The 17,952-nt window shown below is 35.9% G+C and overlaps 1 protein-coding gene across 6 annotated transcripts in view; it reads right to left on the bottom strand.

Annotated features, from left to right (window-relative positions):
- TBCK (TBC1 domain containing kinase) overlaps positions 1-17,952 on the bottom strand; it is a 240,499-nt gene that overhangs the window by 27,949 nt on the left and 194,598 nt on the right. For 4 of the 6 annotated variants that reach the window (XR_004526637.2, XM_019927769.3, XM_019927768.3 and 1 more), the window contains 2 exons: positions 16,460-16,635; positions 8,731-8,890 (listed from right to left, as the gene is read on the bottom strand). Coding sequence is in view for 4 of the 6 variants with exons in the window: in XM_019927769.3 (XP_019783328.1) it covers positions 8,731-8,890; positions 16,460-16,635 (336 nt within the window). In the remaining 2 variants the exon portion in view is untranslated. Of the gene's footprint in view, positions 1-6,472; positions 6,743-8,730; positions 8,891-10,878; positions 11,080-14,292; positions 14,351-16,459; positions 16,636-17,952 lie in introns of those variants that run through there. The other 2 variants (XR_012331921.1, XM_019927771.3) reach the window with 2 other exon arrangements.

Genomic DNA, 17,952 nt, shown 5'->3' with positions numbered 1-17,952 from the left:
CAAATGTTATTCAGAAGTATTTATGTTCTGCTCTTTTGTTTTGTTTTTTCAGTTTTGCTTTGTTTTGTTTTAAAGAAAAGAATAATAACACACATGGCTTATTACTGCAACTGGCTCTTATGTTCTCAGATTTCTTCCAATGACAAAAGAAAAGCACTGATTTCATGCCAAGAATATAACATTTTAAGAGTAAGATGAGCTGTTCCTAATATTTTCCAAAGGGTTGTTGACAAGTCAAAGTGAAATGCAAAGATTCCTTCAATTTATTTCTTAGATAATCTTTTGATGAGATACACTATCAGTGATGAAATGCTTGTGGTCTCATAACCACTAAATATAATCTAGATAGAGAGTAATTATTTTTAAAGTCTCATGTGTTTCAGTGACTAACATAGCATTATGATGTACTGCTGAAAGGACTCACTGAAAGTAAACACCATTTGGAGTTTCATTTTGCTCTGGTGAATGTTGTTGGTCATTTTCCTGTCTGAGACCCATCACTAGCTCAAGAGTTGGATCCTACTACATTACTTTCCCACAGCAGAGAAAACAGTATAACCCAATAACACTTTAAAGCATACTGTTGTGTTAAATCATCATTCTCGCTAAATATAATTTACTTCTAGAAAAGAGGTGGATTCACCATCATGTTTTGTCAAGCCGAGATATATGTAACTTTGATCTTAGGTTGGTAGTAGGGCAGTATGAGTAACGGTTGCTAGGAGTATCAAAACAAATCATACGTTTGCCCATAAATAATATTTGATTAATGCTAAAGATCAAAATTTCCTTTAAATCTGAGTAATCTGCTCAAGGAGATAACAATGAACTGTCCTCTGGGTTCATTTAATCCATGATATGGATGGTAGACTACCTCTGCCTCTCCCTATTGATCTGAATAGTTATAACCTTAATTCTTAGATTTATACACTTGCTCTCTGAGATGAATTCAGCAAGTTTCCCTTGTATGCCCACGGAGTCTAATTCTAGTTTAGCAATTGAAGATGAAGTTTCTCATGTGAGTTTCAAAGAAGATGATTATCTCTGCAAGAAGACAAGAGTGAGACCTTGCCATGTTTTTCATTTAAATGTGACACAAAGCCTGAATTGACTTTATCCTTGTTTTGATGCAGAGGTCTTCCTACTCCCGTAAACCCTAGGAACAGATGCAATCTGTATTTGTTTGGCTTGTCAAACTAAACTTGACTCTACAGCAGCAAGGATCAGCACAAAATCTGATCCACCCTTGGAACAATAGTATACATTTCAGAGACTAGGGACTCCACTCACCTGAGACTATCTAAATTTCCTTGATGCTGACATAACTTTCTTCACAAAATATCTGGATATGCTTGATTACATAATGCCTCACTGCTTTACTTAACCTGAAGGGTAAGGTGAATTAAAGATTAACTGACAAGTGAGATTTAGTAGGACTGAAGTCTGGTATGAAGAAGCCTCTACGTGGAATCCTAATTAAACTAAAATCTTTGTAGTCCTCCTTTTTTTGCCCTATTCTGGGGGGGAGCAATGTTTTATCCAGATAAGAAATGGCACATTCTAAAAGTTTTTGATGTATTTAATGTGGGAGCTAGGCCCAAAACAGAAGTCTTACGAAGTGGTAATTGTAAAGAAGGCATCTCATAGCAAAAAGTTGCTAATCAGTTGTAATTACAGGAAAAATAGTTAATGAATACATAATTAAAAGAGTATAGTATATCTTCCGATTATATATAGTTTTTCAGGTACATGAATAAGCAGTATTTCTCAGATTTGTTCTGTCTTCTATGTGATTTTAGATAATACATTCAATACATCTGGTCATTGTAGAGTACTTCCTTCATATTTGTATTACAAAAATACTCTAGACCTAATTTGTATGTCAAATGAGTGATTTTAATACTATCATATTCTAGACAAGTGGTTCATTTATTCTCGAGTTGTTCAATATTTTGCTACTTGTAACTCCAATATTGAGAGCTTTTCCTTTTATTGAACTATACTTGATTTCATTTAATATTTTCATTTGTTGAATTTTCAGTCTAACTTTATTACTAGGTTTTAAGAGAAGATGTAAAACTAGAAAAATTACAATCAGTGCCTACCATTTTGCAAACAGAAAATTCCCAAGTCCAAATATGGGTTTGACATAAAAATCATAAAAATTTGTAAAGATAATCTGTAACCATACCGACTAGAATTGGCATCTCTGTTTTCTTCTCACAGTATTCAACTATGGCTTTCTTAATCTTTTCAAAATAGGACTGTGCCAGTTAAAGTGCACTGATTTCAGCTTAGAAGAAAAGCTGCTACTTGCTTGGAAATCACTGTTTTGCTTTTGTTTTTAATACCCACAGAGGAAAAAGATGAGACCTGATCAGAACAGCTCTCATGAAAGATCCTCCACTACTGTTTGACTAAAAATTGTAGGGCTTAGATGAATTAGGGACAGTGGGGTATCCTGAAGACATCAAACCCTAGAACTTAAAAAAAGTCAATATAAAACTTTATAACATGAAATTTTCCATTTAAACCATTTTTAGGTGTACAATTCAGTGGCATTAAGTAAATTCACAATGTTATATAACCATTACCACTGGTCATTTCCGAATTTCTTTATCATTCCAAACGGAAACTCTGTACCCATCAAGCAAAAACTCCCATTCTCCCATCCCCCAGCCAGCCCCTAATAGCACTAATTTACTTTCTGTCTCCATGAATTTGCCTATTTTAGATATTTTATACAAGGGGAATCATAGAATATTTGTCCTTTTGTGCCTGGCTTATTTAAACTGTTTTCAAGGTTCATCCATGTTGTAGCTTGTATCAGAACTTCACTCCTTTTTTATGGCTGAAAAATATCACATTATATGTATATACCACATTTTGTTCATTCATCTGTTGGGGGACACTTGGGTTGTTTCCACCTTTGGCCATTGTAAATAATGCTGCTATGAACACTGGCATACAAGTCTCTGTTTGAGCCCATGTTTTCAATTCTTTTGGGTATTTACCTAGGAGTGGAATTGCTGGTAATATGGTAATTCTATGTTTACATTTTGAAGGAATAGCTAAACTATTAAACTGTTTCCTACATAAGTTGCATCACTTTACATTCCCCTAGTCATGCACCAGGGTTCCAATTTCTCCACATTCTTGCCAACACTTGGGTGTGAAGTGGTAGCTCACTGTGGCTTTGATCTGTGTTTCCCTAATGACTAATGATGTCAGGTATTTTTCATGTGCTTATTGGACATTTGTATACCTTCTTCAGAGAAATGTCTAAAATGTCTAAATATTTGCCCACTTAAAAATTTGGTTGTCTTTTTGTTGTTGAGTTATAGGAGTTGTTAATGAATAGAAATATAACTAATGTTTGTGTGTTGATTTTGTATTCTGATAATAATCCTTATTAGATATATAATTTACAAATATTTTCTACCATTTTGTGGGTGGTAAGGATTGCTGGCCACCACCAGAAGCTGGAAAAGGCAAAGAAAGATTCCACCCAGAGCCTCAGAAGGAACATGGCTGACACCTTGATTTCAGACTTCTAGCGTCTAGATCCATGTTGCATTAAGCCACCCAGTTTGTGTTATTTTTAATGGCAGCCCTAGGAAACTAACACATGTTCAATTTTGATACCTTTTATTTTTTTTTCTTGCCTAACTGCTCTGGCTAGAACTAACACCAATTCTTCTCAAACCCTTCCAACAAACTGAAGAGGAGAGAACACTTCTTAACTCATGCTACAAATCAGCATTACTCTTCTACCAAAGCCAGACCAAGACACTGCAAGAAAAGAAAACTACAAATACCACTGATGAGTAGTCATGTAAAAACTTCAACAAAATACCAGCAAACTGAATTCAGGAGCCTATTGAAAGGATTATGCACCATGACTAAATGGAATTTACACTAGGAATGCAAGGATAGTTAAACATTTGAGAAAATCAATCAACATAATATACCGCATTCATAGAAGGGAGGGAAAATCATAATTATAATCATCTCCATTGATGCAGAAAAAACATTTAATAAAATTCAACACCATTCCATGATAAAAACACGCAATGAATTAGAAGTAGAAGAGAATTTCCTTAATGTGGCAAAAGCTATATATGAAAAAAATCCAACTAACATCATATTCAATGGTGAAAGATTGAAAGCTTTTCCCCTGAGGTCAGAAAGAAGACAAGGATGCCTGCTTTTGCCACTTCTATTCAACAAAGTACAGATTCTACTTGTTTTCAGTGTTTCTGTGGAGGAATGGGAGATTAGAGCTGCCCACTCTGCCATTTTGCTGATGTTACTCCCAAACTCTAGAACTTTTATACTATCGTCATAAAGCAGTACTTATTAAATTCACATATATGCAAATTATAGTGCTGGAAAATAAAATTAATAGGTGAAATCAACTGAGTGCCTATAACTATCAGGCTTTGTTCTGAACCTTATTGCCTAATCTGAAATCTTCACATCAATGCCATGAGGTAAGTATTATTTTCCCCATCTTATAAAGGAATCAGTGGTGACTTGGAGAAGTTAAGCAATTTGCACAAATTAACAGCTAGTAAGAAACAGAACAGAGCAGATAATGTAGTCTGACTAAAAAATCATACATTTAAATAGTATCCTTGTAACAGTCAGGGTTCCAACAAGCCCTGAGGATAAATTGAGGGGGTTTTACTTACAATGAGATTAATTACAAGGGTATGGGTGGGATGTAAGAGAACCATAAGGGATGGTGTAGTAAACCTGCACTACCAAAAAGCAGAGCTGTTGCCACCCCTAGAGCTAAAGGGACCGGGGGCTGGAAAGAGAGTGGTGTAGAGAAGGCTTACTGGAGAGCAGTGTTAACCTTTAGTAGAGGAACACAGCAAAACCGAGAAAATTTTGAGGGAAGGATCCAGGGGGATAAATATCCTGACCTCCCTCCTTCCCATAACTTGTCAGAGCTCCCCATAAGCTCAACAACTGGAAGCCAGAAGACATGAAGGTCAGCCATCTGGGGCAGAGAGCAAGGTGAAGAAGTGTGGAGAATGGATCTATGATGGGAGGTGGGGCAAATGGAGGATATCCAGTACAACCATGGACACACAGTAGAATTCAGTAAATATGCTTTAAGTTAGATGCTTCCAACTTAAAGGGAGGGTGAGGAGGGGAAGAAGCATTAGTAAAGTCATACAGATCTGTACAGCAGACAAAAAGATGATGGAACAATATAAGCAAATGAATATCTAAAGTTCTCTTTAGCCCCATGATGAGAAAAATTATTAAAAGTACATCTGTGGGACTTTCCTCGTGGTGCAGTGGTTAAGAATCTGCCTGCCAGTGCAGGGGACACGGGTTCAATCCCTGGTCCAGGAAGATCCCACATGCTGCGGAGCAACTAAGCCCGTGCACCACAACTACTGAGCCTGTGCTCTAGAACCCACAAGCCACAACTACTGAGCCACCGGGCCACAACTATTGAAGCCCGAGTGCCTAGAGCCTGTGGTCTGCAACAAGAGAAGCCACTGCAGTGAGAAGCCAGTGCACCCTAACGAAGAGTAGCCCCCCCTTGCCGCAACTAGAGAAAGCCCACCCACAGCAAGGGAGACCCAACACAGCCAAAAATAAATAAATAAAATTTATATTAAAAAAATGTACATCTGTGGATAAAGAATGTCACCAGCCATTTCAGTAAACAAAGAATGTTGCAGCCATAAAGCCATTAGCCACTGCAGCAGCCTGTGATGATGCACCCTGAGGGGAATTCAGGATGGAGAAAAACAGAATAGTGGCCCAAGGCAGTTAAGATGCATATCAAAGGAATAATTTCAATAAGCCCAGACTCTTGCATCTTCCCATACACAGAAAAGCACTAAAATCATTAACTTGAGATGTCTGTTTTTGTGATTAGCAATAATCTTTTGATGTTCAACTACATTTTTTTTTTTCTTAGCAAAAAGTCCTATATACCCTGGCTCCTCCCTTATCTCTTTGGAACAGTCCCTTAGAGCTATCTGAGAGGCTATATCCCCAGCTTAAGTCCTCAGTAAGTCCACTGAATAAAACATAATTCTCAAATTTTAGACTGTACATTTTTTTCAGTTGACACATCTCTATACAGATATTTAAAACTGTTTCTCAAAAATTATTTCCTGATGTTGGATTGAAGCATTAATAACTGAGCATACAATTTGTTCAGTCACTTGTCTACAAGCATGAATAATCATGGAGAGTTTGAGGAAGAAGGAACTGTTCATGGTAGCATCTGGTTTCTGACAAGCAAGACGTTGGCTAATTTATTCAGAATGTGATGGGTCTTCACTTATTACTATTATTTTCAAATACTGTTATTACTTCATCTAAATAGTCTTGCTTCCAGATTTCCTTCATATGTTGAACTTTTAAATTTATTCACACTATGATAGACTAGCATTTCACAACATGACAAATGGTTTATAATTTGTTATTTAATGAAAGAAATGAGTTATCCTTTTATTTGTATATGTGTTTTGACCTTTATGATAAAGTAAAATCAGAATAAACATAAATCTGGAGATTAATACAATGAGTGGGATGTTTGGAAACATTTGACATATTTAAGAAGATTCAGTTATACAGGTCCACTTATTAGCTACATCTTCCAAATGGTGAATGCTTTATGAAAGTAGAGGCTTAAGCTTGTTAGCACTTAGAGCATAAATGTTTATTTCAGGCCTTGGGTTCATATCCTGGGAGGAACTATTGTGATCTGTGAAAAATCAGAACAAGTCTATTTTTAAAAAACAGGACAAACGGCAGCATTCAGACTCAAAAGCCTTACTTGCTCACTGAGTTAAGGGTATGGCTTAGAGTCATACAGACTCATGTTGCAGTCCTGGCTCTGACATAAACAAATTAGATAAACTCTGAGTCTCAGTTTTCCTCATACATAAAATATGAATCAATAATGCCTCCCTCATAGAATTGTTATGAAGAATAAAAAGAGATTACATATGAAAGTACTTATCACGGTGCTTAGCACACAAACACCAGTCAATAATTGGGATTATTATCACCGTAAAGATTTCTTCCTAAGGCTATATATTATGGGGAATCCAGAAATATGTGATTCTCAACAGTATTTCTATGGGTTGAATGTATTGATATGCATTGTAATTGAAAATGGATATTTTTCATTGGAATGATATGACAATACAGATTAATGTAGCAGCAGCAGTACTGTGGTGGTAGTAAAATAATAATAATGATAACAAACTTACATCAAAGTAATTCAGATACCATGGCTTTAGTTCTAAAATGTCCTCATTTACTTATTAAAATTGCATATTAGTCATTTACTATACTGACCTTCTCTGAAACAGGTATATTTAGATTATTCCCTGTCAGACACTAGATACAGTTATGTAAAAGAAGGGGAGTGATTTAAGATTTATAGCTAATATCCACTCAGATATGCTTTAGTTTGGTCAATTAAGCTTCTTCATCAAGGATGGCTTTAATTTAGTGTCAAAAGCCAATACTACCGGGCTTCCCTGGTGGCGCAGTGGTTTGAGAGTCCGCCTGCTGATGCAGGGGACGCAGGTTCGTGCCCCGGTTCGGGAAGATCCCACATGCCATGGAGTGGCTGGGCCTGTGAGCCATGGCCGCTAAGCCTGCGCGTCTGGAGCCTGTGCTCCGCAATGGGAGAGGCCACAACAGTGAGAGGCCCGTTTACCGCAAAAAAAAAAAACAAAAACAAAAACAAAACCAAACAAACAAACAAAAGCCAATACTACCATTAGCTCTGTACTTCTGAGACAAGGATTATTGGATGCTTAAAATGGTCTAGGACCAAAAGTCTTAAAGTTCTTACTTGACTATATTTCCATTGATCACCATTCTGGATTACTCAGTTTATTTGCATAAGCTATCTGCAGGGAGGAAACTATCTCTGTTACTTTGCCAGGGGCAGATTCTTCCGTCCTTTTAGAAAAAGGGCCTGTTCTGGTTTATTAATGTTGCCTACATCTAGATACGTTTTTTTAAAACAACTTTACTGAGCTATGATCGACATATAACAACATGCATATTCAAAGTGTACATTTTGATAAGTTTGACAGGGGGATTTGTAAACAAGCCCCTTGGGTTCTCATACTCCCTATTCTCTAACTTGCCTTTTATAAAAAATAAAGGTGATGTTTTTGACCTCCAAAAGCTACTCTTTGTTTTATTTTTCAAAATGTTTAAGAACATAGCCAGAAGAGAGCGAGGTCATTTTATTGTTTCATAGTCCTCATATTTGAAAGTTGATATCCTTCCTGAATTCTCTATCATCATAAAGCTTTGAGCCTATAGTAAACAAAACCCCCAAATACAACAACTTCTATCATGGTCAGCTTTCACAACCTCTAATCAAGCCCCAGTGTTTTTCTACAATGGAAGGAATTGAAGCTACTTCTTATAATTTCAGGAAGTAGATAAAAACAAAAACACCAAAACTAAAACAAAACACCTTAGGCTATCATTTGAAGTTTCCTAAGCTTAGTATTGACCCTGATGCTGCACAATGAGGAAAAATGCTTGAATTCTTTTACTGGGAAAAGGTAAGACAATCTCTTTTATGTAAGACTATAGACAGATCTTCAAAGCTCATTTGATATGCAACCAGCTTCTGAAGAAACACTTTTAGACAATCTGTTGCAGTGGGCAGGTAAAAAGCTCATCATGATGTCATATGACATTTCTGCGTACACTTACCTCTGCTGTGTGTTTTGCCACATTCCCCACGATGACAATGACCTTCCCTTTGAAGCTCTGGAGCATGGCAGTGTAAGGTCCTTGGGTAAGCTCCCCTTCCGCAGTAAACGCGGTGCTGAATGGAATGTTGATGCTGCCTGAAATGTGACCCCGAATAAAACTGAGAAAAAAAGTTAAGGAAAACATTTATTTGTGTGCAGACTTGAATCTGTGACAGAAGCTCACAGAGGTAATTGATTCTCAGAAGACAATACCATTAAAATCAAACACAAATGGAGACCAGACTTGAAAATTCCGAGCAGACGAAACCAGTTTAATCATACAAGTGAAGATTTAGCTTATTTTGCAAGACAAGTGAGGCTAACTTGACCTGGGTCACTTATTTATATCTCTGAAAATCATAAGTGAAACTTAAATTGTTCCCCTAAATTGATATGAGATGATCACTAACCAATTCCCTTTAAGAAAATTCTAATATTGTAACCAATTGCTGAAAAATAGTCACTGCTGCTTTTTAACAATACACCTCTGAGCCTCACTCCATGTTTTGGTTCCACCGCTCCTGGTTTGCAAACTGTCTTTTGGTGTGTGCACAATGAACTTTTACTAATTACTACTTCAGTTATTCATCAGTTTTACTTTTTTCTTTTCTGAACATTTGACAGTTCTAAACATCTTCCATGCTCATGAGTATTTTATTTAAACAACGTAAGGCACCTCTGCAGAAAAAAAAGTTAAATGTGAAAATGCAATGAACAAGTGAAAGGAAGAAGACTAGCCAAAGATATAAAGAAGACTTTCCTGATTAAATGAAGTATTGTGAAAGTGATCAGAATGCAACAAATAAATGGCAGTCACACAGCTTGTACAATATTCATGGTTTTCAGTTCATTACTATTATTATGATTATTTTAAAGATCTGAAATATAGCCAAATGGATATTCTCAGATGTAACTTGATAATGCAAAAGCTTATCTACTCTGGGCAAGCAACTGCTAAATGGGACTCTATTTAGAATTGTTAGAGGTCATTAGCACTGGCTGGAAACATTTCTGTTGTTGGTTTATTTCTCAAGTAAACTTAGCTATTTCCATTCTTTCCAATTTTATGTTCTCTAAAGGGGGTGATGTTTTACTATATTTGTACTTTAGAAGGGTTTTAATGATTTCATTGACTATTACTTGTAATTTTGGAATTAAAAGCTTAAGCTTAAAATATTTAGAAATATCATAAGATCTTAAAGAAAAAAATATTCCTTCAAAAGTAATTAAAAAGTACAATTTTAAAAAGTGAAATTAAAAAGATGATTCTTCATATAGAGTCTGTAGAGGAAGATTCTGAAATATTATTATTAATCAAATAACTTCTCAAAAAAGCATAAAATAAAAACTGCGAAAACTGCTCTGAAAGAGATGTATATGATGCTTTGATAGGATATATCAATTTGGGGAGGACAGGGAAGGTTTCCACTAAGGAACTAAGTGATGGCCGAGGTAAAATATGAATAATTAATAAAAGTTAATTAGGCAACAGGATGGAATGGAGGTGGTATAGGGTGGTGGAAAGGACAAACATTTTCAGGCAGAAATGTCAGGCATATATTGGGGAGGAACATGACCAATCAGGAGAAAGGAAGGAAGGCCAGTACTGGTGTAGAGAACAAAGACAGCATGAGATAAGATGAGCCTGGAAATGGATGCAGAGGCCAGATCATACAGGGCCTTGCAGATCATGTTGTTAATATTGGTCTTTATCCTAGAGCAATGAAAATCAGCAAGTATTTTAAGCAGACAAGTAACAGATCACATTTGCACTTTGGCAACAATGTGGAGAAAGGTTAGAAGGGGAGTGAATGTAAAGATTAGTTTATAAGACATGTAGGCAGTATCTCATCTCTTCCCTAACAATCACTGATAACGACCATGAAGAGATGTTTGTGTTCAATAGAAGCATTTTCCCCTAAACTTCCACTTTAGATGTGTTCTTTACAAAATGGAAAAGTCGTAGAGTTTTAAAAAGTTATGTCACAAGCAATGAATATTCCCCCAACCCCCCAAAAAGACTCATTTGTCATTCCTGTAGAAGGGGGAAAATTATAATTATTTATTGACATGACAGTTTCTCAGTTGCCCCAGTTTGTAGGTTCACCTTTAGAATACTACTTCTCTTGTTTCTCTGTCTTTCTTTTTCCCTCATTAATGGAGAGAGGAGAAATTTGAGGCTCCTACTCTCAAGAATGATGGTGGAGGTTGAACATGTATCTTAAATTTCTAGTCAGCTGTTGCTTCATCCTTTCTTCTTTAAAGAAGGCATCTGGCATTAATAATGAGGGAAAGGACATAAAAAGTTCTGAAAAATGAAATGAGAGGTAGAATAAATATTATCATTCCAGTGTATACTGTTTAATTAGAGTCTTCTAGAATGAACAGAGAATTTATGATCATAAGGAGATCACCCTTGAATTTCAACAGCACTAGTTTTTCAAACATTTATAATTACTCAGTACTCAAAATATCAACTGCAGTTTTCATGAACAGAAATGACTTTGTACTCAGCATATAATTACTCCGACAGCACTTTAATCTTCAATAAGGACATACCTTAAAATAAAAATAATTGATTTTTCAGAAACTCTGAACCTAACAACTCAATTATTCTCAGCAAATATATCTACATCTGCTAGTCTGAATCAACTGGCAGAGAGACTTTCTGTGTTTATCAAACAGCCAGTATCAACCATGAACATTTTTCCTTTCTAGTGCTTTTTGAATACCAAAAGCAATACAAATCTGTACTAGTCAAATGCTCTAGCAGACATGTCTGCACTGCCTGCCCACCTCCCACCTTCTTGTTTGAAAGGAGCTCAACTACTGACCCTGATGAAAGGGTGAGCCTAGGCTGTCATGTTTGTATCAGGTGATCCTGCCACGATCAGGACTGACAGGATAGGAGGGAGGGGATGAGTGAAGGTGGACATCTGACACAGGCTGATATCCTGTGTCAGATAGGCTGAGCCAGTTAGATTCTCTCCCTTCAAAATCAAAATAAAAGATAAAAGACAATGCTCAGACTGTGTTAAGCTTAACAATGTAAAATCACATTTGAGTGCCTTCTATATATATTTTATTCAGCCAGATGTTAAAAAATTAATGACTCTAGAAATAAAATAATTTATTTTACAAGATAAATTCTATAAACATTTGGTTTAAAAATAGTACCCATCTGTATCCAAATACCCAATATCTAATATCTGTATCTAAAATCATAGATAAGCATCTAGATGATTTTGTGGGTTCAATATCACGAATTTATTATGTGCTTTTAAATAACACTTTAGTATGTCATACAAGTATGTCATAAACTTATCCTAGAATTTTCTTTTGTGCTTTATGGTTTGATGTTTTTAAAAAAACCACTAGATTAAATGTTAAAATGCTTGACGAAGTAAGATTGCAACAGAGTCTTTTGGGTAAGAGAAAAGTTATAATCCAAAATGCAAAACTTTTCCAAACATTTTTCAGGCTATTTTAACACTTTGGAAGATAAGACACAAAAGAAAAAAATGTCTTAAACCATACTTCCCCTATTCTTAGTTTAGTTCAAGCAAAAAATCCTGGAAGACATATAAAAGCATTCATCCAAGAACACTCTTGTCATAAAAATTCTAGTGCAAATAAGATTGGGTAAGCACAAATGCTTGTAGACAGGGTGGTCAAACCTGTAAATAGCTATCCTTAACTGTGAGACTGGCAAATAGCAGAGGAGAACGAGACTGGCCTAGTTACACATTAATATATTTACAATGAACATTTTCTTTTTAAGTAAGTTGGACAATGAAGACAATTTCGGTTATTTAAGGATCTTGTTTCCTTGGTGATTATTTACATTTCACTGCCTACATTAGAAATTCTCATGTGACACAAACATCACATGATGAAGTAGAACTTTTTAAGGCAATTTCTAAACACATGAGAGGCTGTCAGATTATACTGTAAAGGTAGGCAGCTGAATACTATTTTTAACTTTCTGAGTCTTTCATAATCATAATAAAATATTACGTGTTTGAAAAACGAGCACAGAATAGATTCTGTACATTTTGTGTTAATTGGACAGAATACGTAAAGTAAAACAGAAGTTGATTTCTGACATATAGTGACTCTGATTAATCCTGGGCAAAACATGGCAAGAAGAGCAAAATGATACAGAATACACTGAGATAAGCACTTTCTCCATGTTCTAAGGACGGAAGTTTTACTTCCTTGTACTGCAGTGGAAGACAAGTATGTATATGTTCTTAATAATAAGGTAGTATTAGAGACGAACATGCAACAATATATATTTTAGGATTACGACTGTTACTTCATTGCTTTCCTCATATTCTAGACAAAAATTTGGACTCTTTGCATTTGCCTTTTGCATTTAGAAAAGCCAGCGCTTGCCAGCATAAACACAGGCATGGGGTAAACAATACCCACACTTAAAGAGGTTCTATAGTGAGTGCACTACCCAACAGACAGACACTATACTGTAAACTTAAAAAGCTTCAGCTTCAAAATACCCAGTTTAGAGAGTATTAAGGCAATAGAAGCCCAAGTATTTATGTGGTAATTAGTCTCAATCATATATACATCTTGACAGTGTACTTATAACAATGTCCACCATAATTTTCAGATTGGTTTTGGCAAAAACCACAATAAAAAACAATGGCACACACACTAGCTTTTTACCTTTCAATGTTTATAAGACATTTTTGCTATTAGGATTTTTGATGATGTCTTTGAAGGAATTAAAAGATACAAGACATGATTAAAGAAGTCAGCAGTAATTACAATGAAATCTCTTCCATGGAATAATAGTAGCTATAAAAAAACCAAAAAAGCATCTAGTTATTATAAGAGCCACCAAGTCAGGTGTTTGTACCTTAAATTTTTTTTGTGATAAAAAGAGTTGGTTTATTAGAACAATATTAACAGGTAAGGATGATATGCATTATCTTGTAGGTTTCTAAGATACGAAGACTTTCCTGTATTCATAAGTCAGTCTATATAAAAGTACGACAAGTAGATGCATCATACTTTAATCAAGCAGATAGAAAAATATATCAGTTCTAAGAACAACATAGGTACACCATATAGGTAAATTACATAGGTAAATGTTCATATTCCAGAAAAAATTCTTCACTTTACTAAAAGATTTTAAAATTCCTTTAAAATATTTAATGGCTCAAAATTCAACACAGAAATAATCTCATGTTTTTTAAATCCTAAGAGAGCACAGCTGGGCTTTCCTGGTGGCGCAGTGGTTGAGAGTCCGCCTGCCGATGCAGGGGACATGGGTTCGTGCCCCGGTCCGGGAGGATCCCACATGCCGCGGAGCGGCTGGGCCCGTGAGCCATGGTCGCTGAGCCTGCGCGTCCGGAGCCTGTGCTCCGCAATGGGAGAGGCCACAACAGTGAGAGGCCCGCATACCGTAAAAAAAAAAAAAAAAAAAAAAAAAAAAAAGAGCACAGCATTTCTCATTTAGTGACATCATACCTCTATACAAAGCATACTAGTATCTTACCAGACCACTTCTGAAGGTATGCGTACTTTTATGTTGTCTTGTCTGTTTGCTATGTTAGCTAATTATAATTAGTGTTAAAGAGCTCAAAGTAAATGTTATACCTTTAATATTAATATATCAAAAGCCAAAAGTTTCCTATTATATAACTAAATAGCATTAACTGTTATAAAAATTATATCTTTAGATATCATTTTTTCTTGCTAAATCTATTGTTGCTTTCCTTGAACAGCACCACCGTCCCCAAGTCAGTCTAAAACCTCATTTTTGTCATCTCAATAGTGGCAATATTCAACTGTAGTGTACTAATAAATAGCATCCTCCTATCTCTAGTCCCATTTTCACTTGCCTATTTCAGACACTCACTACCTTGAGCTTAGACTATCGCAGTAGCTGTTTTCTCCAACTCTCACCTTTTCCCTTGGAAATCCATTTTATTCACGATGTTACATTAGAAATTTTGAAACACAGCTCTGATTATCACATCCATGCTGAGAAACCTTCCATGGCTGCCCATAAGACAAAGCCCAAATTTCTCAGTTCAGCCCTTATGAATAGAACTAAACTATTTACTTCAATCCCAGCCAAACTGAATTACATGCTGTTTCCAGTCCATGTTCTGCCTAGCTCCTGTCTTTTTCTCTGCCTAAATAGCTTTTCTCCATATTTTTGAGTGTTCAAGTATTACCCATGTTTTGAGAGTTTTCCCCATGAAATTTTCCCTTGCCACAGTATCTGTATATCTCTCATGACAGCAATTTGATTTTAAATAAAACATACTAATGTACCTGATTTCCACCAAGACTTTAAATAATTTATAGGAAGGATCTCTATTTATCTCATCTATGAAACTCTTACAATGCTTAATACAGTATCTAGAATACATCTAACATATTTGTTGAGTAAATAGATTTCAGAATTGAGCCAAACCTAGAGTAACTAGTGGCAGCTGCAAATACGCTAAATGCCTCCTGGCCTTCCTAGCTAGTGGCACCACTACTTATCAATACTTGTAAGTGCCATGATATAGAATTCTCTTTTGTCAAAATACAGTATGAGAAAAAAAGAAAGAAACAGCAACAGAAGTCATTTTCCTGGATTTTCTCCAGCACAGAGACCAACCCAAAGGGCCTGGTAAAACTAGGTTATTTCAGTGTGAAGCTAGAGACCTCACTCTCTGTGACTGCAAATATGAAGGAATATTTATGCACATCAAATCTTTGGGCGATTCGATCCTTCTAGTCTTGCCTGCACCATTACCTCCATTCTCATCCTTCTTCCCACTGCATTAATCTCTCTAAAACACAAATCTGAGCATGCCACTTACCTGATTAAAATTCTCTAATATTCTCACAGCCTATGGAATAAAACCCAAACTTCTTAGCATGTTATGCAACATTCTCTATAAGCGGCCTTTGCCTACTTTAGTCTCACTTCCCACCAACTTACGAAGAAAATTAATTGTAAAAAACTTCTACATTTATATTTTATATATTGAGTTTTTAAGAAAGATTTTATTTTAAAAGGGAGTTACCTGGTTCAAAAAATATCTGAAAATCATTTACCTAGATTCTAGAGTATAGAGCACCAAGGCATGCTTTACAAAGATCTGAAAGATGATGAAAATATAAGGAGAAAGACTGAACTATTACTATTTTGTAACTTTTCATACTTTAATGCCAAGCAAAACCACCAGAAGTTATGGTACACTTAAAATGTCAGTGGAAAATACTTTAACATGTTCTCTATAAGCCAATATTTTGAAAATTATAATAAATAAAAGTTCAGTGTTGAGATCTGGCTCACTTTCCTCTCTAGGCTATGAGGTAGACAAAGTAAATACTTACGCTTCATCTTTGCTAAAGTTTTATCTATACCAGGAAGGATTCCCACAAGAACAGCAATATACAGCAGTGAAACACAAAAACCAAGAAAAGAGCCCACTATTCTGGTGTTGTCTGGGAAATATTTTAAGGTTTCTGGTATGTAATGTTATCTTATGAAACATTATGCAAGTCTGTTCTGGCAACCAGTTTGAGAGTTATTTAGCTATCTGAATTCAGAGGAATCCCAACTATGTTCATTGTTCCTACCACATGCCCTTTAAGTTAAAAGGAAGCAATGTGAATGAAGCAGTACCACCCTTTAAAACCTCAGGCGTAAAGGATACTCTTCACTATTCCGGATGTCAACTACCAGGAGCTTTGGTTTACTGGACTTTGCCTTCTTGGTGGGTGTTTTGAAGTGGCCTGTCACTGTAAGCTCACACAAGTCAATCAGGTCCTCTGCTGAAATCCGGGGTGATACTTCTGACTTTAGGTCATTTAATGGAATGGATTCTCTTGACTGAAAAAAAAAGCACAAACAACACAAACATTGAGAACATTATAGAGAGACAAACTATAGCCAGTACAGAATATCTTCAGGTTTTTTATATCAATTACTATAGCATATGGGAGAACAGGAAACTGTATCTCATTTTAGCAGTGTACTGTGTAACTGTATTCCCTACCACTGATGTTTACTTTTTTATTAGTCACACATATAGGAAAGCATTATTCTTTTGCTTCACTACAAGTTCCTGGCTCAAATGTGATAGAAAGAGATGAGGCAGAACTGACTGATTTAAGAAAGATTTGACCTTGGTGTTGGTTCTAATCAAATGCATCATATGTGAAGAGTTTTTTCAAAGGAAAGACCGATTGCCTTGTGAAATGGTAAGAACAGAAGGAGAGAGGAGTCACTGACAAATTCATAACTTTCTGAAATTTTTTGTGTGTATCAGCAAAGAACTTTAATATGCTGCAAGCATGTTCCTCTGCAAATTAACTTCAGTAGATTAGTAAGTTATATTTTGGACAAATTATACCGCTTTGCTTTTTTAAAAAAATAATTATAAAAATACAGAATCTAGCTTTCCTTTTATTAGACAGTTTTATATGCAATTTTACTATTCATTATACAATATCCACTTAGGGGCATAAAAGTAAAACTTCCGGGCTTCCCTGGTGGCGCAGTGGTTGAGAGTCCGCCTGCCGATGCAGGGGACGCGGGTTCGTGCCCCGGTCCGGGAGGATCCCACATGCCGCGGAGCGGCTGGGCCCGTGAGCCATGGCCGCTGGGCCTGCTCATCCGGAGCCTGTGCTCCACGGCGGGAGAGGCCACAACAGTGAGAGGCCCGCGTACCGCAAAAAAAAAAAAAAAAAAAAGTAAAACTTCCTCTATACAATTTACATCTTATTTAGTATCACTGACATCAGTATTTTCCTGGGTGACTAGGGTTTCAAATTCATGGAACTTTGTTTATTGACAATGGACAAGAATTTAGAATAACTATAGAACAGCTCTGAAAATGTCTGCCCAAGAAGCTGTACATATAATTATCATTTATCATTTCTGCCCAAGAACCTGTACATACAATTATATTAAACTTAGATATCCAAACATCAGAAACCAATTGGTATGAGAATGACTTTTTTAAAAAATTAATATTCTATTTTTAACCTAGAGTCAGAATTTATTTAGCAATGTTACTGATAAAAATTATCTTTCAGTAGAGTGGGCTTTCTGAAAGGGCTATCTGGATGTGTTACTGATAATGCTAACCAAGCAAGCAAAAATCCAGACCTGGTAACAAGACAGGTATTTTACTGTGTTCATTAA

This window comes from Tursiops truncatus, chromosome 5, assembly GCF_011762595.2.
Source record: "Tursiops truncatus isolate mTurTru1 chromosome 5, mTurTru1.mat.Y, whole genome shotgun sequence".
Lineage (NCBI taxonomy): Eukaryota > Metazoa > Chordata > Mammalia > Artiodactyla > Delphinidae > Tursiops > Tursiops truncatus.
This window is presented reverse-complemented; position numbering and strand designations above follow the sequence as displayed.